General features: G+C 45.1%; 1 protein-coding gene across 28 annotated transcripts in view; it reads right to left on the bottom strand.

The window, feature by feature from the left end:
* Positions 1 to 2,029: 2,029 nt before the first annotated feature.
* rap1gapa (RAP1 GTPase activating protein a) overlaps positions 2,030 to 22,901 on the bottom strand; it is a 529,693-nt gene continuing 508,821 nt past the window's right edge. For 26 of the 28 annotated variants that reach the window (XM_073032373.1, XM_073032371.1, XM_073032357.1 and 23 more), the window contains 5 exons: positions 20,297 to 20,410; positions 17,481 to 17,607; positions 16,598 to 16,706; positions 13,700 to 13,803; positions 2,030 to 2,468 (listed from right to left, as the gene is read on the bottom strand). In XM_073032373.1, the coding sequence (XP_072888474.1) occupies positions 2,358 to 2,468; positions 13,700 to 13,803; positions 16,598 to 16,706; positions 17,481 to 17,607; positions 20,297 to 20,410 (565 nt within the window). In that variant the 3' untranslated portion in view covers positions 2,030 to 2,357. Of the gene's footprint in view, positions 2,469 to 9,688; positions 9,727 to 13,699; positions 13,804 to 16,597; positions 16,707 to 17,480; positions 17,608 to 20,296; positions 20,411 to 22,901 lie in introns of all 28 variants that reach the window. The other 2 variants (XM_073032364.1, XM_073032369.1) reach the window with 2 other exon arrangements.

Genomic DNA, 22,901 nt, shown 5'->3' on the forward strand with positions numbered 1-22,901 from the left:
ATAATGTGGTAAATTGGATCAGCAAATTTGCTGATGATACAAAGATTGGAGGTGTAGTGGACAGTGAGGAAGGTTTTCAAAGCTTGCGGAGGGATCTGGACCAGCTGGAAAAATGGGCTGAAAAATGGCAGATGGAGTTTAATACAGACAAGTGTGAAGCATTGTACTTTGGAAGGAAAAACCAAGGTAGAACATACAAGGTAAATGGTAGGGCAGTGAAGAGTGCAGTAGAACAGAGGGATCTGGGAATACAGATACAAAATTCCCTAAAAGTGGCGTCACAGGTCGTAAAGAGAGCTTTTGGTACATTGGCCTTTATAAATCAAAGTATTGAGTTTAAGAGTTGGAAAATTATGGTGAGGTTGTATAAGACATTGGTGAGGCCAAATTTGGAGTATTGTGTGCAGTTTTGGTCACCTAATTACAGGAAGGATATTAATAAGGTTGAAAGAGCGCAGAGAAGGTTTACAAGGATGTTGCCGGGACTTGAGAAACTTGAGTTACAGAGAAAGGATGAATAGGTTAGAACTTTATTCTCTGGAGCGTAGAAGAATGAGGGGAAACTTGATAGAGGTGTATAAAGTTATGATGGGTACAGATAGAGTGAATGCAAGCAGGCTTTTTCCACTGAGGCTAGGGGAGAAAAAAACCAGAGGATATGGGTTAAGGGTGAAAAGGGAAAAGTTTAAAGGGAACATTAGTGGGAGCTTCTTCACACAGCGAGTAGTGGGAGCGTGGAATGAGTTGCCAGTTGAAGTGGTGAATGCAGGCTCACTTTTAACATTTAAGAAAAACTTGGACAGGTACATGGATGAGAAGGGTTTGGAGGGATATGGGCCAGGTGCAGGTCAGTGGGACTAGGCAGAAAAATGGTTCAGCACAGCCAAGAAGGGCCAAAAGGCCTGTTTCTGTGCTGTAATGTTCTATGGTTCTATGTTGTGGTTGATATATTAGTGGATACCATGTAGTTGATTACAACAATGTTTACCCTGATTGTTTAATCACTCCCTCTTCTCGGCTTACACCAAGAAATGAGGTGATTATGTGTTCATTGTAATCACTTGTGAGACAATGAGGGTCAAATGCTTCTATTAAATAATGCATTTCTTAATCCCTCAACTGCCCCCTTTATCTTTCTCACCCCCTTAAAAACTCCCTCAGTCCCTAGGTGGGGCAATATCTCGCACTTTGAAGACTACTAATCTCATGCTATGATAGTGTAGCAGCATAATGCTTTACAGTGCCAGCACCCTGGGTTCAATTCTCACCACTGTTGGGAAGGCGTTTGTTCCCTCTCCCCATGACCACGTGGGTTTCCTCTCGTCGTCCAAAAACATGCAGGTTAGTGTTAGTGAGTTGTGAGCAAGCGTGGTGACACTTGTAGGCTGCCCCCACCCAGCACCTACTGGGATTGTTGTCAGTTGATGTAAACAATGTATTTTGCTGTGTTTCCATGTACATTTGACAGATAAAATTGATCTTGGTTTTTTTACCTTCAGATTTCCCTCCCAAAACCCAAACTGGTTCTGTGCTGGTGCCAGTGAATCTTGCCTTCAGAGGTACACACTTAGACTACAGGCCCTTCGGCCCAAACTTACTCGAGGATCAGTCTGTCCCTTCCACCCCACATAGCTCTCCATTTTTAGACTATAAGACATAGGAACAGAATTAGGCCATTCAGCCCATCGAGCCTGCTCCACCCTTCCGCCATGGATGATTTATTATCCCTCTCAACCCCATTCTCCTGCTTTCTCACCATAACCTTTGACGGTCTGTCTAATCAAGAACCTATCAATCTCTGCTTTAAATATAACCAATGACTTGGCCTCCACAGTTTCTGAACTCCAGTGAGTACAGGCCTGTCCATGTGCCTATCTAAGAGTTTTTTAAATGTCCCTAATGCCTCCACCACCACCCCTGGCAGGGCATTCCACCTGTCCACCACTCTGTCGACACCCCTCCTATACTTTCGTCCAATCACCTTACACTGCCCTGAAACGTAACAGAGAAACCATGTGAACAATTGTGGTTGTGACATTTATGATTTTAATTATCTGCATTATTTACAAAAGCCTATTTACATATTTAATTCAGCAGTTTTAGCAACAATAACCCAAACACGGGGACAATTTCCATAAATATAGCCTAACGCAGTGTTTTAGAGGTTTCGACAGCACGTCACTGATTTCACCATTTGTGCTTTTAGACTTCATCCGGTGACGATATTAACACAGATACACGAGACACTGATAATCACAGACAGTTTCTACATGGAGGCAGTGGAACCAAATCTCCAACAATCAAAGTGCAATGCGGTCTGAGAATATATTTGTGAATTTTGAATAATCTCTCTAGATTTACAATCCCGATTTCCGATGGCTTCCTTTAGAGAGCGAGGCGACGTCGTCACTACTGGCAAACATTCGATTCTTCCTCAGCTCCACTAACTTACTTCTCTTTTGGTAACTCTACAAAAATGAAAGGAAGAAATTTGAAGGTGATTCCCAAAGTTTAAGCTGCATTATGCAAATTGAGTGCACACGGTGAAGTATTAGAATATATTGTAGAACAGGGCCCATCGACCCCTTGCTTAATGGTTCTGGTCCATGAGGTTGGAAGCCCCTTTGGAGCATAATAACAGACACAAAATGCTGGAGGAACTCCGGGGTCAGGTAGCATCCATGGAAAGAGTGGACAGTCTGACACCCTTCATCAGCACTAACCTGTAGAGTATAACATTACAGTACAGGCTCTGGAGACCACCATGTTGGGCCGACTCCTAGACCATAGGAAGAGAATTTGGCCCTTCGAGTCTGCTCCACCATTTCATCATGGCTGATCCATTTCCCTCTCAACCCCATTCTCCTGCCTTCTCCCCATTCCCCGTGACCTTTCATGTCCTGACTGATCAAGCAGCTAACAACCTCCACCGTAAATGTACCCCGAGACCTGGCCTCCACAGCCACCTATCAATCTAACCTTCCCTCCCACCCACGTACCTAAGAATCTAAATGCCTCTCAGGAATCTGCCACCCCTGGCAGTGTGCTTCACACACCCACCACTCTCTGCGTAAAAAAAAAAACTTGCATTCCTCTGACATCCCCCTATACTTCCCTCCAATCACCTTAAAATTATGCCCCCACGTATCGGAACACCTCTTTGCTTACTGCCAGATTATACTGACATTCTTGTGTTTGCTGCACCAGAGAGGATTCAGCGGTCCTTCTGTCGAGTGGACAGCCGGGGCGGAAATGGCTGATATGAGGGGGCATCGTTTTAAGCTGATTGGAAGAACATACAGGAGATTTATCAGAGGTAAGTTTCTTACATGGAATGCACAGTTTGGGTGGTGGCAGAGGCAGTTACATTAGGGGCATTTAAGAGACTCTAAGCACATAGATGATAGAAAAAAATGGAGGACGACAAGGAAGGGAAGTGTTGCATTGACCAGAGAGTATGTTAAAAGGTTGCCACAACATTGTGGGCTGAAGGACCGGTAATGTGCTATGAACATGAGATTCTGCAGATGCTGGAAATCCAGAGCAACACACAACAGAACTCGGCAGGTCAGGCAGCATCTCTGGAGAGGAATGGAGACGAGTTGATGTTTTGGGCTGAGACCCTTCATCAGGTCTGTATGTTCTTTGTACCTCAGGCAGGCTTAAAAATGGTTTCCAGGGAAGCCGTAACATCACCCAGCCAGTCTCACCTGAGCACCCATCGAGGCATGGAAACGTGGTGGAATGTGTAAGCTGTAAAATTTGTCAAAACTGTTTTTAGCACAATGCAATTTCCTTTCACAGAAATTGTTCTGAAATATCACTGGAAAAACACAAGAAAATATGAATTAAGTCTAAACCAATTGTAATTCAAATTCTTTCTTCTCCACCCACCTGGCTTCACCTATCACCTTCCAGCTAGTCCTCCTTCCCCTCCCCTCTTTTGATTCTGGCTCTCTCCCCCTTCCTTTCCAGTCCTTACGAAGGGTTGCAGTCCGAAATATCAATGTTTATTCAATTCCAGAGACGCTGCCTGACTGCCGAATTCCTCCAGCATTTTGTGTGTGTTGCTCTGGACTAACAGCATCTGCAGAATCTCTTGTGTTCAAGTAATGTACTTTAATTATTCATTGAAGTCAAAATATTCATTGTAGGTTTTAATTATTGAGTATCTCCCTGTTAATGAATAAGGAATCATTCATGAGTTTGAATATTTCATAATACTTCTTTTATCACTCAATGCTCTGGAAGGATAACGAAAGTCACAGAACCCTGCAGTGTTGTGATTATTGTCTGAGATAATGGAACAAAAAAAAACGGCTGTTCAGGATTAATTTAGAATTAACTCTGTTGAGACCATAAGACATGGGAGCAGAATTAAGCCATTTGGCCCATCGAGTGTGCTCCACTATTCCATCGTGGCTGATTTATTACCCCCCTCAACCCCATTCTCCTACCTTCTCCCTGTAACCTTTGACACCCTGACTAATCAAGAACCAATCAACCTCCACTAAAACCAAACCCAATGACTTAGTCTCCACAGCTATCTATGGCAATGAATTTCACAGATTTATCATCCTTTGGCTCAACATAGAAAACCTACAGCACAATACAGACCCTTTAGCCCACAATGCTGTGCCGAACATGTACTTACTTCAGAAATTACCTAGGGTTACTCATAGCCCTCTATTTTTCTAAGCTCCATGTACCTATCTGGGCGTCTCTTAAAAAAGCCTGTTGTTTCTGCCAGCAGCCCATTCCACACACTCGCCACTATCTGCGTAAAAAAAAAAAACTTACCCCTGACATCTCCTCGTACCTATTTCCAAGCACCTTAAAACCGTGCCCTCGTGTTAGCCATTTCAGCCCTGGGAAAAAGCCTCTGACTATCCACATGATTGATGCCTCTCATCATCTTATACGCCTCTATCAGGTCACCTCTCATCCTCTGTCGCTCCAAGGAGAAAAGGCCGAGTTCACTCAACCTATTCTCATAAGGCATGCTCCCCAATCCAGGCAACATCCTTGTAAATCTCCTCTGCACTCTTTCTATGGTTTCCACATCCTTCCTGTAGTGAGGTGACCAGAGCTGAGCACAGTACTCCAAATGGGGTCTGACCAGGGTCCTATTTCACTCCTGAACTCAATCCCACAAATTATGAAGGCCAATACACTGTATGCCTTCTTAACCACACAGTCAATCTGTGTAGCAGCTTTAAGCGTCCTATGGACTCGGACCCCAAGACCCCTCTGATCCTCCACACTGCCAAGAGTCTTAACATTAATACTATATTCTGCCATCATATTTGATCTACCAAAATGAACCACTTCACACTTATCTGGGTTGAACTCCAGCTGCCACTTCTCAGCCCAGTTTTGAAACCTATCAATGTCCCATTGTAACCTTTGACAGCCCTTCACACTATCCACACCTCCAACCTTTGTGTCATCAGCAAATTTACTAACCCATCCCTCCACTTCCTCATCAAGGTCATTTATAAAAATCACAAAGAGAAGGACTTCCAGAACAGATCCCTGAGGCACACCACTGGTCACTGACCTCCATGCAGAATATGACCCATCTACAACCACTCTTTGCCTTCTGTAGGCAAGCCAATTTTGGTTCCACAAAACAATGTCCCCTTGGATCCCATGCCTCCTTACTTTCTCAATAAGCCTTGCATGGGGTACACTTTATCAAATGCCTTGCTGAAATCCATATACACTACATCTACTGCTCTACCTTCATCAATGTGTTTAGTCACATCCTCAAAAAATTTCAATCAGGCTCAGAAGGCACGGCCTGCCTTTGACAAAGCCATGCTGAGTATTCCTAATTATATTATGCCACTCCAAATGTTCATAAATCCTGCCTCTCAGGATCTTCTCCATCAAGTTACCAACCACTGAGGTAAGACTTGTCTATAATCTTCTGGGCTATCTCTACTCTCTTTCTTGAATAAGGGAACAACATCTGCAACCCTCCAATCCTCTGGAACTTCTTCTGTCCCCATTGATGATGCAAAGATCATCGCCAGAGGCTCAACAATCTCCTCCCTCACTTCCCACTGTAGCCTGGGGTATATCCCGTCTGGTCCCAGTGACTTATCCAAATTGATGCTTTCCAAAAGCTCTAGCACATCCTCTTCCTTAATATCTACATGGTCAAGCTATTCAGTCCGCTGTGAGTCATCCCTACAATCACCAAGATCCTTTTGCGTAGTGAATACTGAAGTATTCATTGAGTGCCTCTGCTATCTCCTCCAGTTCCATACACACTTTTCCACTGTCACACTTGATTGGTCCGATTAACTCGCGTCTTATCCTCTTACTCTTCACGTACTTATAGAATGCCTTGGGGTTTTCCTTAATCCTGCTCACTAAGGCCTTCTCACGGCCCCTTCTGGCTCTCCTAATTTCATTCTTAAGCTCCTTCCTACTAGCCTTATAATTTTCCAGATCTCTATCAATACCTAGTTTTTTGAACCTTTTGTAAGCTTATCTTTTCTTCTTGACTAGATTTTCAACAGCCTTTGTACACCACGGTTCCTGTACCCTACCATCCTTTCCCTGTCTCATTGTAACGTATCTATGCAGAACACCACGCAAATATCCCCTGAACATTTGCCACATTTCTGCCGTACATTTCCCTGAGAACATCTGTACCCAATTTATGCTTCCAAGTTCCTGCCTCATATTTCCCCTACTCCAATTAAACGTTTTCCTAACCTGTCTGTTCCTATCCCTCTCCAATGCTATGGTAAAGGAGATAGAATTGTGATAACTATCTCCAAAATGCTCTCCCACTGAGAGACCTGATACTTGACCAGGTTCATTTCCCAATACCAGATCAAGTACAGCCTCTCCTCTTGTGGGCTTATTTGCATATTGTGCCAGGAAACCTTCCTGAACACACCTAACAAATTCCACCCCATCTAAACCCCTTGCTCTAGGGAGATGCCAATCATTATTGGGGAAATTAAAATCTCCCACCACGACAACCCTGTTATTATTACACCTTTCCAGAATCTGTCTCCCTATTTGCTCCTCTATGTCCCTGTTACTATTGGGTGGTCTATAAAAAACACCCAGTAGAGTTATTGACCTCTTCCTGTTTCTAACTTCCATCCATAGAGACTCAATATCACGGCTGCAGAAAAGGAGTAAGACTATCTCTGATCAGCAGTGCCACACCCCCACTTCATTGCCTCCCTCCCTGTCCTTTCTGAAACATCTAAAGCCTGGCACTCTAAGTAGCCAATCCTGCCCCTGAGCCATCCAGTTCTCTGTAATGGCCACAACATCATAGCTCCAAGTGCTGATCCACACTCTAAGCTCATCCGCTTTATTCATAATACTCTTCGCATTAAAACAGACAAATCTCAAGCTTTCGGTCTGAGCGCGTCCCTTCTCTATTTGTGAGCCAACAGCCTTTCCTCCGTCACTTCAGTTCAGTTCCCACCCCCCAACAATTCTAGTTTAAACTCTCCTCAGTAGCCTTAACAAACCACCACGCCAGGATATTGGTCCCCCTGGGATTCAAGTGCGTGGAATGCACTGCCTGAGTCAGTGGTGGAGGCAGATACACTAGTGAAGTTTAAGAGACTACTAGACAGGTATATGGAGGAATTTAAAGTGGGGGGGTTATATGGGAGGCAGGGTTTGAGGGTCGGCACAGCATTGTGGGCTGAAGGGCCTGTACTGTGCTGTACTGTTCTATGTTCTAACCCGTCCTTTTTGTACAGGTCACACCTGCCCCAAAGGAGGTGCCAATGATTCAGAAGTCTGAATCCCTGCCCCCTGCTCCAATCCCTCAGCCACACATTTATCCTTCACCTCATCCTATTCCTATTCTCACTGTCACGTGGCACAGGCAGTAATCCCGAGATTCCTACCTTTGAGGTCCTGCGTCTCAGCTTCATCCCTAACTCCCTGCAGTCTGTTTTTGGGACCTCCTCCCTTTTCTGACCTATGTCATTGATACCAAAATGTACCACGACCTCTGGCTGTTCACCTTCCCACTTCAGGATATCGTGGACGCGACCAGAAACATCCTGGACCCTGGCATCTGGGAGGCAAACTACCGTCCACGCTTCTTTCCTGCATCCACAGAATTGCATGTCTGACCCCCTAACTATAGAGTCCCCTATCACTGCTGCCATTCTCTTCCTTTCCCTACCCTTCTGAGCCACAGGGCCAGACTCTGTGCCAAGGCGCGGCCACTGTTGCTTCCCCTAGGTAGGTTGTTCCCCACCTAACAGGAGTACTGATTGTTAAGGGAGACAGCCACAGGGGTATTCTCTGGTATCTGACTCTTGCCCTTCCCTCTCCTGACTGTTACCCACTTATCTGTCTCCCGAGGTCCCGGTGTGACTACCTGCCTATTACTCCTCTCTATCACCTCCTCGTTCTCCCTGACCAGACGAAGGTCTTTGAGCTGCATCTCCAGTTCCCTAAGGAGCTGAAGCCCAATGCACCTGGCACAGATGTGACTGTCCGGGAGGTTGGGAGTCTCCTGGACATCCCACATCCGACACCCAGTACAGAAAACCGACCTCACAGATGTACTCCCTATTCCTATTCTTCACAGTAACTTACCTCGCCTCAACCCATTATTGCCCAAGTCCTGTTCAGCCAAAGCCCTCCTACTCTGTCTCCCTCTACTCCAGCGCCTGCTCTATAAAGCTGTCTTCTTTTTAAATTCTTCCCGCCGGTCTAACTCACTGACGTCCACACACCTGTGCAGTCGTGCCTCGATCAAAAGAAATTCCTTCGCGTCTAAACAGATGTCCCTCTATTCTGAGGCTGTGCCCTCTGATCCTCGACTCCCCCACTATAGGAAACATCCTCTCCACATCCACTCTATCTGTGTCCTCTGGTCCTAGACTCCCCCACTATAGGAAACATCCTCTCCACATCCACTCTATCTGTGTCCTCTGGTCCTAGACTCCCTCACTATAGGAAACATCCTCTCCACATCCACTCTATCTGTGCCCAATGGTCCTAGACTCCCCCACTATAGGAAACATCCTCTCCACATCCACTCTATCTGTGTCCTCTGGTCCTAGACTCCCCCACTATAAGAAACATCCTCTCCACATCCACTCTGTCTAGACCTTCCAAAATTCAATAGGTTTCAATAAAACCCCCTCATTCTTCTGAACTCCATTGAGTTCCATTCAGGGCTTACAGAGGAGATACAGGAGCCTGAAGACACACGCCAAGTGTTTCTGGAACAGCTTCTTCTCCTCCGCCTTCAGATTTCTGAATGAACAATGAACCCATGAACAATAGCTCTATTTTATTTGCTTTCACTATGTACTACTTACTTAATATATATATTTCTTATTTTAATTTATAGTATTTTTATTATTATGCATTGTCACAAAACAACAGATTTCACACATACGCCAGCGATATTAAACCTAATTCTGATTCTCCTAAAGCAGGGGCCCTTGGACCCCTCGGTTCATGGTAGAGGTCTATGGCATGAAAAAAGGTTGGGGCCCCTGACCTAGAGAGCTACTGCACTTGCCAATACCTGGCACGGTCACGACAGACAGCCCCATTGTCAACACAGACATCACAAAGCACTTTGGACTGACGAGCAAGTGCACAAACAAGAAACACACGTCAGTTTACAAAGCTTCAGAATTTGAAAAGTAATTTATATCTGTTTCAAACTCACCTCTGGATTAAATTGCTTCAATATTTCTCCAGATCTTGCTGCAAGAAAGTTACATTGAAATACGACTAATTTTAGTCTAAAAACAGCTTTCCATTCCAGTTCCCAAGATCTTTACCAGTGATCATGCAACGTCAATGTACAATGACAAACACCCGCCAACATCACCTCCCATGCAGGTAAACGTAAAACCGATAGACACGAGAGTACGCATGAATGGTGGCGGCTTTGCTTGAGAGATGGGTTGCTGGCTGAAAGACGAAAGCTAAAACGAGGAGATCCGCAAATGCTGGAAATACAAGCAACACACACAAAATGCTGGTGGAACACAGCAGGCCTGGAGAAGTACAGTCGACGGTTCGGGCTGAGACCCTTCGTCAGGAGCCTTTGTTAAACCTCTATCAGATCTCCCCTCAGCCTCTGCCCAGAGAAAATAAAAGTTTGTCCACTCTCTCTTTATAGAACATGCCCTCTAATCCAGGCAGCATCCTGGTAAACCTCTCCTGCATCCTACCAAAGTCTTGACGTCATTCCTATAATGGGGTGAGCAGAACTGTATGCAATACTCCAGGTACAGCCTAACTAAAGTTTTCAAAATCTGCCACATAACTTTCTGACGTTTGAACTCAGTGCATCGGCTATTGAAGGCAAGTTGTGCCCCTGCTAATAATTCCAGAGAACTAGATGTTAAATACTTGCATACACTATGGATTCTGGTTATTTGGGCCATCAGTTAATCAGGGCAGTTGTGTTTTGGGACAAATCTTAAAGAACAAAAGCTAATCTAAAAGATAGCCGGGATTCACTTCATTTATTTGGGACACTAAGCTGCTTAATTGGGACAGGAGACTGCTGCCGAACAGTTCCTAACTAACATCAGTCATATGTACACTTGCGTGTCCATTAGACACTGTACTGCGCTAGAGTGAACAGTTTGAAAATAGAGTCATTTAGTGTGTGTTTGTGTTCAAAAAGCAGTGATTTTTGTCACTGATAGTTGGCAAGAAACAAGCACTATGACAATTCAGAACTGTTTTGCTCACTGTGGTCACCAGCAGCCAACCAGCAAAGTCTACCTTTATTCCCACTCTTTGCCTCCTGCCAATCAGCCACTGCTTTATCCATGCTAGTATCTTTCTTGTAATACCATGGGCTTGTAGCTTGTTAAGCAGTCTCGTGTGTTGCACCTTGGTAAAGGCCTTCCGAAAATCCAAGTGTACAACGTTAACTGATTCTCCTTTGTCTATCCTGTTATTTCTTCAAAGAGTTGCAACAGATTTGTCAGGCAAGATTTTCTCTTGAGGAAACCATGCTGACACTGGTCTATTTTATCATGTGCCTCCAAGTACCCTGAGACCCCATCCTTAATAGTCGACCCCAAAGTCTTCCCAACCACTGAGGTCAGACTAACTGGCCTAGAGTTTCTTTTCTTCTGCCTCTCTCCCTTCTTGAAGAGTGGAGTGACATTTGTAATTTTCCAGTCTTCCAGAACCATTCCAGAATCTAGTGAATCTAGTGATTCTTTCAAGATTGTTACTAATGCCTCCAAGAACTGTTCAGCCACCTCCTTCAGAACCCTGGGGTGTACAACATCTGGTCCAGGTGACTCACCTACCTTTAGACCTTCCAGTTTCTCAAGAACCTTTTCTCTAGTTATGGTAACTTCACACACTTCATGACCCCTGACACCTGGAACTTCCACCATACTGCTAGTGTCTTCCACAGTGAAGACTGATGCAAAATACTTACTCAGTTCATCTGCCATTTCATTGTCTCCTATTATTACCTCTCCAGCATCATTTTCCAGTGGTTTGCTATACACACTCGCCTCTCTTTTACACTTTATGCATCTGAAGATACTTTTGGTCATCTCTTTAATATTGTCAGCTAGCTTACTTTTGTATTCCATCTAAATCAGGCGATCTTCCTGAGATCACAGTGAGATGGTCTCCTAGAGTTCATCACTTACAGTCGGTGGTGTGTCTCGTGGTAAGTGCTCAGTATGAATGGAAATGCTTCTTCCTGAGGCTCTTAGAATCAAAGGTGGAGACCATTCTGTCCGCTTTGTTGTCTTCAGCCATGGTGCTGAGGTTGAGAGGGTCCACAGTTTCAAGCTCCTATGAATGAAATTCACCAACAGCCTGTCCTGGTCTAACCACATAGATTCTAAGGCCAAGAGAGCTCTCCGATGCCTCCACTTCCTCAGGAGGCTAAAGGAATTTGGCATGTCCTGTTGATCCTCACCAATCTTTATTGATGCACAACAGAAAGCATCATATCCAGATCCTTCACGGCTTGATATGGCAGCTGCTCTGTCGTGACAACAAATTCCAGAGAGTCGTGGACACCGTTCAGCACAAAAAATTCCTCTCTGGTTTCCAGCTGGGTACAGGTATCGATTACGATGACAAACTCTGCCATCTTCATCAAGGGTGATGCCCGGGCATGTCTTGTCTGGTTGCATTTATACCTCTGTTGTCTGTCCCTCCTGATTGGTTAGTCCTCATCTAATTAGGTTTCTGTTCTCCCATCTCGTTTACAATTGAATTCCAGTTGAACTACTAGTTATTACCTCTCAACCATCAGGCCCTTGAACCAAAGGAGATAACTTCACTCAGCTTCACCTGTCCCATCATTAAAATGTTCCCAAAACCAATGGACACACTTTCAAGGACTCTTCATTTCATTTTCTTAAGAATTATTGCTGATTTATTTATTACTATTAATTCTTCCCTTTTGTATTTGTACACTCTGTTGTCTTCTGCTCACTGGTTGAGTGCACAAGTCTGTGTGGTCTCTCACTGATTCTGTTACGGTTATCATTTATTGAGTGTGCCCACAAGAAAATGAATCTCAGGGTTGTATATAGTGACATATATGTATTTTGATAACATTTGTACCTTGAACTTTGATCTGTATGAACAGTATGCAAGCCAAGCTTCATTATAATAAAGCAATTCCACTTCTACAGTCTGAAGACCACCCAAATATCTCAGTCCTCTGCAGTCCCCTAAGTATTGCAAAGATGCCCTTACATTCATATTGTACTGGAAATTCTCTTCAGTTTCCCTCTATTTTCTGAGGTTTAGCTGAGGAAATGATTAACAATTTTGGACAGGGGAAGTATGCAAGTTTTCAGGTGTAATTTTGAGAAATTTTCAGCTGTTATTTGTAGGGAGGAAGTCTGAATGACGCCTGGTGAATTTAATGCCAGGACCATTTCCGATCAAACTGCCTGCTAGGCTGGGAGGGTAACAGATACTATTTCCATTGAACAAACAAACCAACAGTGAGCATAATCACTGGAAATTATAGACACATTTGTACAGTAAGATGAAAGTGTAAACAATTTTGAACAGACCATAAACACAAGAGATTCTGCTGATGCTGGAAATCCAGAGCAACACACACATGAAATGCTGGAGGAACTCAGCAGGTCAGGCAACGTCTGTGGACATGAATAAAGAGCTGACGTTTCAGGCCAAAACCCTTCATCAGGACTGGAAAGGAAGGGGGAAGGTGGGGGAGGGGAAGGAGGACAAGCTAGAAGGTGATGGGTGATGCCATCTGGGGAGGAAGGGGGGAGGGATGAAGTGAGAAGCTGGAAGGTGGAAAAGGGCTGAAGAAGGAGGAATCTGATAGCAGAAGGAGAGTGGACCATGGGAGAAAGGGAAAGAGGAGGGGAGGGGATGTGAGGAGATGATGTAAGCAGCCGGAGTGGGGAAGTGAACAGGAGGGAAGGGAGAGGTTAAAGAAAATACCAGAAATTGGAGAAATCAATGTTCAAGTCATCAGGTTGGAGGCTACCCAAACAGAATAGGAGGTGTTTCTCCTCCAACCTGAGAGTTTATTCATTTCCGTTGATGCTGCCTGACTGCCAGAGATCCTCCAGCAGTTTGTGTGTGTTGAGCAGGCCATGGTAGGCAGCAAACCTCCACACAACAAGCATGCAGGAAGCAGAAGGTGAACACTGAAGAATTTAAACCATGAACACACGGAATATGTCTTGTTTACCTGAGAGGATTTCTGTGGTTCGGATTTTTCGAGTTTAATTTTGATCTCAGGCCGAGGTAAATCACCGCTCTTGCTGGGGTCTAGGAGGAGAGGACGAGGACCACCTACAGACACAGAGGAATTGGCAGAGGGTAGTTCATGTGAGACCAAGTCCAAAGAAATAAATGTAGGGTGAAAGCATAGGGTGGATGTCAGACGTAGGCTTTTCACACTGAGAGTGGAAGGTTTGGAACACCCTGCTGGGGTGCTCTTAGAGGCAGATGATGTGGGCATTTAAGAAACTCTTAAATAGGCTCATGAATGGTTGAAAAATGGAGGGCTATGTAGGAGAGAAATGTTAGATTAATCTTAGCCCTAGGTTAAAAGGTTAGCACAGCATTGTGGGCCGAAGGGCCTCGACTGTGCTGTTCAATGTTCTAAAACTTGTGGGTCAAGAGGGAAGACCCTAAAGCTACCAAGGTGATCCCAGTGCCCGAGGCCAAGAAGCTCAGTAAGATTTGAGGATTCTTTACCTCCTGGTAAATAGCAGATACCAGGAAGGAGAGACAGTTGGTGGCCCCGTCGCTGGACTGAGAAAGGGATAATTAGGACAATGGTAGAGATTTACTTGATGATAAGTGGACAGCCAGCACCCTTTTCCCAGGGTATGAGTGACTAATAGGAGGGTGTATAATTTTAAGGTGATTGGAGCGAAGTTTCGGAGGGATATCAGAGGTAAGGGTTTTTTTTTACACAGAGTGTGGTGGGTGCATGGAACATAGCGGAGGTAGAGGCAGAAATATTAGAGACATTTAAGAGATGCTTAGTTAGGCACATGGATGAGAGAAAAGGGTTAGATTGATGTTAGAGTAGATTAAAATGTGGGCTGAAGGGTCTGTACTGCTCTAGGTAACTCCACACCAGATTCATTATTCACGGAGACCAAATAACAAAACAACCCACACGACACTGGGACGTGGGAGGAACCCTTGGATCTTGGAGTAGGTTAAAAGGTTGGCGCTGTAAAGCGATTGCGTTATCCTCTACTCTTCCACACCAAATGGGGTAAATCGTAGGGTCTGTGCTCTGTTCTACAGAGGATGGAGATCAACAGAACATAAACACAAGAGGTGCTGGAAATCCAGAGTGACATACATAAAATGCTGGAGGAACTCAGCAGGTCAGGCAGCATCTATAGTGGAAAATATGCTTTAAGCATGTTGTCTTGACTGTCTATTTCCTTCCACAGATCCAGCCTGACTCACTGAGATCCTCTAGCAATTTGTTTTTTTTTTAAAAACTCAATATTCAAGCATCTGCAGACTTTGGTATCTACAACGATTTTCAATCTGGTTTAGTTTCCCAGCCGATATTCACCAATGAGGCAGCATTGTGTGTTATTCTGCAGCAGATCTGCCAGAATACTTCCGTTCTTTGACATATCCAAATACTGTAGACGTTCTACAACTATCAGTCTGAATAGCACAAACACAAAAGATTCTGCAGATGCTGGAAATCCAGAGCCACACGCACAAATATAAGGAGAGAATATAGTGAGTTAGGGAGAAAGCTGAAAAGCAGGACCTCCAGGGTAGTAATCTCTGGATTGTTGCCTGTGCCATGTGCCAGAGACGGTAAGAATAGGATGATTTGTTAGATGAATGTGTGGCTGAGGAACTGGTGCAGGGAATAGTTTCAGATTTCTGGACTACGGGGAAGGCATGACCTGTACAAAAACGAAGGGTTACACTTGAACCCGAGGGAACCAATATCCTTGTGGGCGGGTTTGCTAGAGCTGTTGGGGAGGGTATAAACTAAGTTAGCAGCGGGTTGATAGTTAGCTGATAGGGCTGAGGATGGGACTTTTGGTACACATGCAGAAGCAGTGTGTAATGGGACTGTGAGGAAGGATAGGGCAAAATTGAAGTCAGCGGGATGAGTTGAAGTGTAACAAGGAAAAAATATTCAATAATCAGAGATGCATAGGTCTTGGGAGTCCTTGTCCAGGATATCCTTATGGTTAATTTTCAGTTTGAGTCAGAGGTGAGGAAGGCAAACACACTGTTAGCATTCATTTTGAGAGGACTAGAATACAAAAGCAAGGATGTAATGATGAGGCTTAGTAAGTATTTGGTCAGACAGCACCTGGAGTATTGTGAGCAGTTTTGGGCACCTTTTCTAAGAAAAGATGTGCTGGTATTGGAGAGGGTCCAGAGGAATTTCATGCGAATGATTCTGGGAATGAAAGGGTGAGGGTGTTTGATGGCTTTCAGCCTGCACTTGCTGGAGTTCAGATTAACGAGAGGGAATCTCATTGAAACCTATTGAAGACTGAAAGTTCTGACTGAGTGGATATGGAGAGGATGTTGCTCATAATGGGGAGTCAAGGCCCAGGTGGCACAGCCTCAGAATAGAGGGACATCCATTTAGAACAGAGATGAGGATAAATTTCCTTAGCCAAGGGTGGAAACGTGGAATTCCTTGCCACAGATGGCTGTAGAGGCCTAGTCATTGGGTATATTTAAAGCAGGAGGTGATATATTCTTGATTAGTAAGGGTGTCAAAATTTATGGTGAGAAAGTAGGAGGATGGGATTGAGAGGGATAATAAATAGCCATGATAGAATGGGGGAACAGACCCGATGGGCCAAATGGCCTAATTCTTCTCCTAGGTGTTATGGCCTAAAATGCTGGAGAAGCTCCCCAGGTCAGGTAGCATCTGCGGAGAGGAATCATTGACAGTTCATTCCCCTGCATAGGGGCTGCCTGACCTGCTGAGTTTCTACAGAATTTTGTGTGTACTACAAAGGTAAAGAGAAGTTTTCTCGTTGTTTGTTAACAGGTACCAAGGAAAGCTGATAGATGACGAATGGACGTAATTGTAGAGATGTGTAGGGGACAGGAAGATGTCTGAACTCACTTGTCGAGCTCCCAGCGCTGTGTGCACTGATGTTACTGGTGCTGTCTTCCAGCCATGTGCTGTAGGTGAAGGAATCCCGTTTCTGGGACGTGTTGGAGGACAGACTGTCCTGTAAGAACAAAAGGAAAGGGCAGGTTGACCTCTGGTTGGAGTCGAATCTTTGCTGGAGAGAACAGAACCGAACAAAATATTATCACGTAAATAAAATGCTAATTAATTTTAGAATGGTGGCGTTAAAGGCATTGTGGTATTGTCACTGAGTTTCTATGATGAAATGGTGGAGCAGACTCAATGGGCCGAATGGCCCACCTCTACTCATATATCTTTTGGTCTTCTGGTTATGGTTAATCCAGAGGCTGGACTAACACAAGTTTTATTTCCACGGCAGCTGGGGAATTCATCAGAAAAAAACGGAGAAGGTTGTGACCTCAGCCAGCTCCATCGTGGGCACCAGTCTCGCCACCATCGGGGACACCTTCAAAAGGCGATGCCTCAAAAAGTTGGCGCCCATCATTAAAGGATGCACATCACCCAGGACATGCCCCCTTCTCATTGCTACCAGCACGGGAGGAGGTACAGGAGCCTGGAGACACACACTCAACGTTTTAGGAACAGCTTCTTCCCCTCTGTCATCAGATTTCTGAATGGAAAAGGGGAAGTCTGGGAGAGGGAACGGATACGCGAAGGGAAAGTCTGGGGCAGGGAATGGATACGGGAAGGGAAAATCTGGGAGTGGGAACAGATACAGGAAGGGAAAGTCTGGGGCAGGGAACGGATACGAGGAAAAAGATGCTGACTAACACCCCCAGGGCAGAAACTACTACAGGATCACATGACTTTTTTGTGGAACAAAAATTCCTGTGTAAGTTGCTATGTTGGTTACCATCCCGGTATCATAGTCCTCAAGGGCTTCGTTTTCCTCTACGACACTTGCAAAGCTACTGGCATTCGAGGATGAGCGAGAGAGATCCTGAACACCTTCATTCGGGCCCTTCTGGTTTAGTACTACTCTGTAAGTAAAGAGAAACGTACACTTCTGTTAGTTGGCTCCCTACACTTTCTAAAGTTGTTTGCCCTCAGCTTCATATCTGAGTGCTTTTGGTCTGCTCAGGTTCCAGCGATAAGATCAAAGTTTAATGCAGAACATAGAAAATAGAACATCACAGGCCCTTTGGCCCATTATGTGGTGCTGACCTTTTAACCTACTCTAAGATCAATCTAACTCTTCCCTCCTACATAACCCTCCATTTTCCTATCATCCATCTGCCTATCTAAGAGCCTGTTAAATACCTCTAACACCACCCCTGGCAACTATTCCACACACTTATCACTCTCTGTGTAAAGAACTCAACCTCTGACATCCCTCTATACTTAAAATTATGTACCCTGATATTAGCTTTTCACTGGGCTGCTGTACATGGAACACAGAACATACCACAGCAGAGCACAGTACAGGCCATTCGGCCCACTATGTTGTGCTGATCTTGTAACTCTTCCCTCCCACATAGCCCGCCATTTTTCTATCATCCATCTGCCTTTCTTACAAGCTGCTACTGTATCTGCCTCTAGCACTTGGTCAAGGGTTCCACTCATCCACTACTCTCTGTGTAAAGAACTTACCTCTGACATCCCCCTATGCTTTTTTCCGATCACCTTGAATTATGTCCCCTTGTATTTTAGTCATTTCTGCCCTGGGAAAAAGTCTTTGGTCGTCTAAACGATCTATGCCTCTTATCATCTTGTACACTTGATAGAAGTGAGCTGGGGCTTTTCCCTTTGGAGAGAAGGAGGATGAGAGGTAATTTGATAGACCTCTCATCCTCCTTCTCTCCAGAGGGAAAAGCCCCAGCTCACTCAACTTTTCCTCATAAAATGTGCTCTCTAATCCAGGAAGCATCCCGGTGACTCTCCTCTGCATCCTCTCTAATCCAGGCAGCATCCCGGTAAATCTCCTCCGCACCCTCTCTAATCCAGGCAGCATCCTGGTGAATCTCCTCTGCACCCTCTCTAATCCAGGCAGCATCCCAGTGAATCTCCTCTGCACCCTCTCTAATCCAGGCAGCATCCTGGTGAATCTCCTCTGCACCCTGTCTAATCCAGGCAGCATCCTGGTGAATCTCCTCTGCACCCTCTCTAATCCAGGCAGCATCCCGGTAAATCTCCTCTGCACCCTCTCTAATCCAGGCAGCATCCTGGTGAATCTCCTCTGCACCCTCTCTAATCCAGGCAGCATCCCGGTAAATCTCCTCTGCACCCTCTCTAATCCAGGCAGCATCCTGGTGAATCTCCTCTGCACCCTCTCTAATCCAGACAGCATCCTGGTAAATCTCCTCTGTACCCTCTCTAATCCAGGCAGCATCCTGGTAAATCTCCTCTGCACCCTCTCTAATCCAGGCAGCATCCCGGTAAATCTCCTCTGCACCCTCTCTAATCCAGGCAGCATCCTGGTGAATCTCCTCTGCACCCTCTCTAATCCAGACAGCATCCTGGTAAATCTCCTCTGTACCCTCTCTAATCCAGACAGCATCCTGGTAAATCTCCTCTGCACCCTCTCTAATCCAGGCAGCATCCTGGTAAATCTCCTCTGCACCCTCTCTAATCCAGGCAGCATCCTGGTGAATCTCCTCTGCACCCTCTCTAATCCAGACAGCATCCCGGTAAATCTCCTCCGCACCCTCTCTAATCCAGGCAGCATCCCGGTGAATCTCCTCTGCACCCTCACCATAGGTTGGTGAATCCACAGGAACAACAGAGGATGATCCAGTTTGGCAGCAGTGGCATCGCAGGAGTTGCCAGTCAGTGTTGAACTCAAAGTAGGACTGCCTTAGGGACTCCAGCTCTGGATTTTTCCTCGGCTTTTATTTCCGAAGCCTTCCCCAAGGCAGTGGAGGTTTGAGATCAGAGTTTTCCTTCTCCTAGATGAGCTGCCAACCATGGCTGATGAGCCTCATCTGCCTGAAGCGACTGGTTTTAAGAGGCCAGTAACCCACCTTTGTCTCTTGTCCTGTCAGTTGAAATGGTTAATAGCTAATCCACTCATGAAACCTGGGGGTGGACTTGGCGATTTGAGACAAATGCCATTGGGAGCATTTAACAGGTAATGGGAGCTAATAATCTCAACACCCCTGGCTATGACTGCCTTCAGCAACCTGGGTCTGATTTACAGTGCATTCAGTGTGGAAAAGTCTACTGAAGGTGAAATAAAGAGGGAAAAAGAAAGACTGAATTAAAAGACAAGACAAACTTTAAAAAGAGCAGAGGAACAGGCGAAAGGAAGGCTTCCCACATAAAAATTAATTTTCCAAGTGTTTGGAAGGAACAGTGATTTCAGTTGCCAAAAAACAATTAAATAAACAATGGGAAGTGAACTGAAAGTTTTGTGAAACTTTTGTGAACTTCGGTTGTTGCCTGCTTTTGTTGTTTGCACTATTTGCTTTTCTTCTGCACATTGGGTGTTTGACTGTCTTTTTTTAATGGATTCTATTGTGCTTCTTTGTTTTGTGGCTGCCTGTAAGGAGACAAATCTCAAGCTGTAATATAAAACACATACTTTGATAATAAATTTGCTTTGAACTTTGGCCCAGTTCTCAATTTCTGTGATTTTGGCTTCGACTTACAGAGTGACCTCATGTCATGATTTCACCGACGGAGAGAGCACTCTTTAGTAGCTGACTAATTCTGTAATGTATCTACACATACCTGTTCTTTGTGGTGGGCATCTCGGGAGAACTCTGATTGGATGAGTTTTCAGATTTTGGTTCCTGTGATATGTGACCACTGTCTGGGGTCTTCTGGGTACTTGATGAGCTCTCTCTGTGGGTAACAAAGGACAGGGAAATTGAAAACTCAAAAATATTTCCATCACAGCTCTTCCACTTTCATTTCATCAGCAACAAGGGTTGAGTAAGCAACTTAAATTGGTACTAGTGTAGAGTCCCCCAGGAGGGCCACAACCTTGTCATAGTGTGGAGGCTTGCGTGCCTGGAGTCAGGGCTTTGGCTCTTGGGAGAGTCACCCATGTCAACAGGTCAAAGGGCAGAAACCAGACGAAGAGTGGCCCACCTGTCCTCCAGGTTCAGGGGTTCAGCTCAGGATTCCTGAGAGTCTCCACCCCGGGATTTGCATGGCTGACAGTAGTGAAACGCGAAAGGAAGCCCTGACACGGTGAAGGAAGCCGTGAACACTGCCAGAGATAGAAGACCTTCATTGCTGCCCTAAATGCCAGTGGTGTAATGGACAAAAGAGAGAAAGAGAGGTGGAGAAGACTGACTTCGCTACGGACGTTCCCAACCCCGGCTGCGAAAGGAGGAGGGTTGGGTCTGGGGCTAGCAACCCCATCCCGTAAAAACCCAGAGTCACAGGAACGACAGCAGAACCTCCAAAATCCTCATCCCTGGGAGAGGAAGGATACACCAAGAAGATGGGCTACATCCGAAGACAAAGTGGAAGTTTGGCCCAGGATAGAGGACTCTGGCGAGATGCTATCGGTGGCCTGTGCCCCAGTTTAAGAAGAGGAAGTAGAATACTCCAGGAAGTGCTGGAGATGAATTTCCAAAGCAGTATTTGACAAACACATACACTGCACTATGAAAGGATAATAATGTCTTCAAATAGCCCCATGAGATCATTCAGATCTATTAGAGAGCAGAGTAAAAGTCAAACAAATTTATTATCTATTACATATGTGCATTGCTTTAATGTTTTATTCAGTTGGCCAGTCCGCTGGGTCAAAGCCCTTAGGTCAGTGAGCTCGGGGATTGGAGGCCTGACCCGGTCTGGAGATCGGAGGCCCGGAGGTGGCTTGTCTGAAGTTGGAAGCCCATCTGTGTTTGTGGGAGGGTGGAGAGTGGGTTTCTCTTGCTGTTGTTGTTACTTGTGTTGTTCTGTTGAACATTGTGACCATGTTATGTAGGAAAGTGTGGCGTCACTTGTGGATTACCCACATCAAATCCTTAGGTTGTGTTTGTTGTTGATTAGTCAGGGTGTCAAAGGTTATGGGAAGAAGGTATGACAATAGAGTTGAGAGGGATAATAAATCAGCCATGATGGAATGGCACAGCAGACTTGATGGGCTGAATGGCCCAAGTCTGCTACTATGTCTGATGGTTTTGTGATAATAAACTCGATTCTGATTTTGATTCAGCAACGGGAGCTGTGTACAGCGACTCTCATCTCATTTAAGAAGCACTTAGACAACATTGTGCGTCACAGTCACAGTCCTTCAGATTGTGAGTTGGGAAGTGGGATGAATGGGGATTGCAGAAATAAAAACAGAACATCCTCGTGAAGGTGCCCCCACTGCGCCACTGGGGTGGGACTTTTAGGATCTGGACCCACTGGGGATGAAGATATTGGTGACATAATTATTATTGTCATATGTACTGAGGTTAAGTGAAAAACTTTGCACGTTATCCATATGGATCAGATCATTACACAGTGTACTGAGGTAGTACAATGGAAAATAATAACAGATTGCAGAATAAAGTGTAACAGTTACAGAGAGAGTGCAATGAAGGTCATAATGACTAGAGGGCATGTATTATGGTACTATTTAATAGTCTGATAACCGCAGGGAAGAAGCTGTCCTTAGGCCTGGAGATACATAAACTTCCGTCTGATAGGAGAGAGGATGTCTGGGGTGGATGGGGTCTTTGATTAGGCTGGCTGCTTCACTGGGGCAGTGACAAGTGTAGACATAGAGGGAGGCTGGTTCCTGTGATGTTCTGGGCTGTGCCCACAACTCTGCACTGTAGCTTGGGTGAAAGTAGATGGGATTAGAAAGAAGTGTTTGCAAGCATGTCAGATGGGACAAGGAGCCTGATTCTATGCTGTAGTGTTTAAAAGATCAGGATTCGACTCCTGCCGTTATCTGTAAGGAGTTTGTATATTCTCCCCATGACTGCTTGTTTCCCCCAGGTAATCCAGTTTTCTCCCACATTTCAAAAGGATGTTTGGCTAAGGTTAGAGAGTTGAACAAGGGTTAGTGAGTTGTGGCGAGGGTTAGAGAGTTGAACAAGGGTTAGAGAGTTGTGGCTAAGGTTAGAGAGTTGAACAAGGGTTAGTGAGTTGTGGCTAAGGTTAGAGAGTTGAACAAGGGTTAGTGAGTTGTGGGTAGGGTTAGAGAGTTGAACGAGGGTTAGAGAGTTGTGGCAAGGGTTAGAGAGTTGAACAAGGGTTAGTGAGTTGTGGGTAGGGTTAGAGAGTTGAACAAGGGTTAGAGAGTTGTGGCAAGGGTTAGAGAGTTGAACAAGGGTTAGTGAGTTGTGGGTAGGGTTAGAGAGTTGAACAAGGGTTAGTGAGTTGT

Source organism: Hemitrygon akajei, chromosome 29 (assembly GCF_048418815.1).
Source record: "Hemitrygon akajei chromosome 29, sHemAka1.3, whole genome shotgun sequence".
Classification (NCBI taxonomy): Eukaryota; Metazoa; Chordata; class Chondrichthyes; order Myliobatiformes; family Dasyatidae; genus Hemitrygon; species Hemitrygon akajei.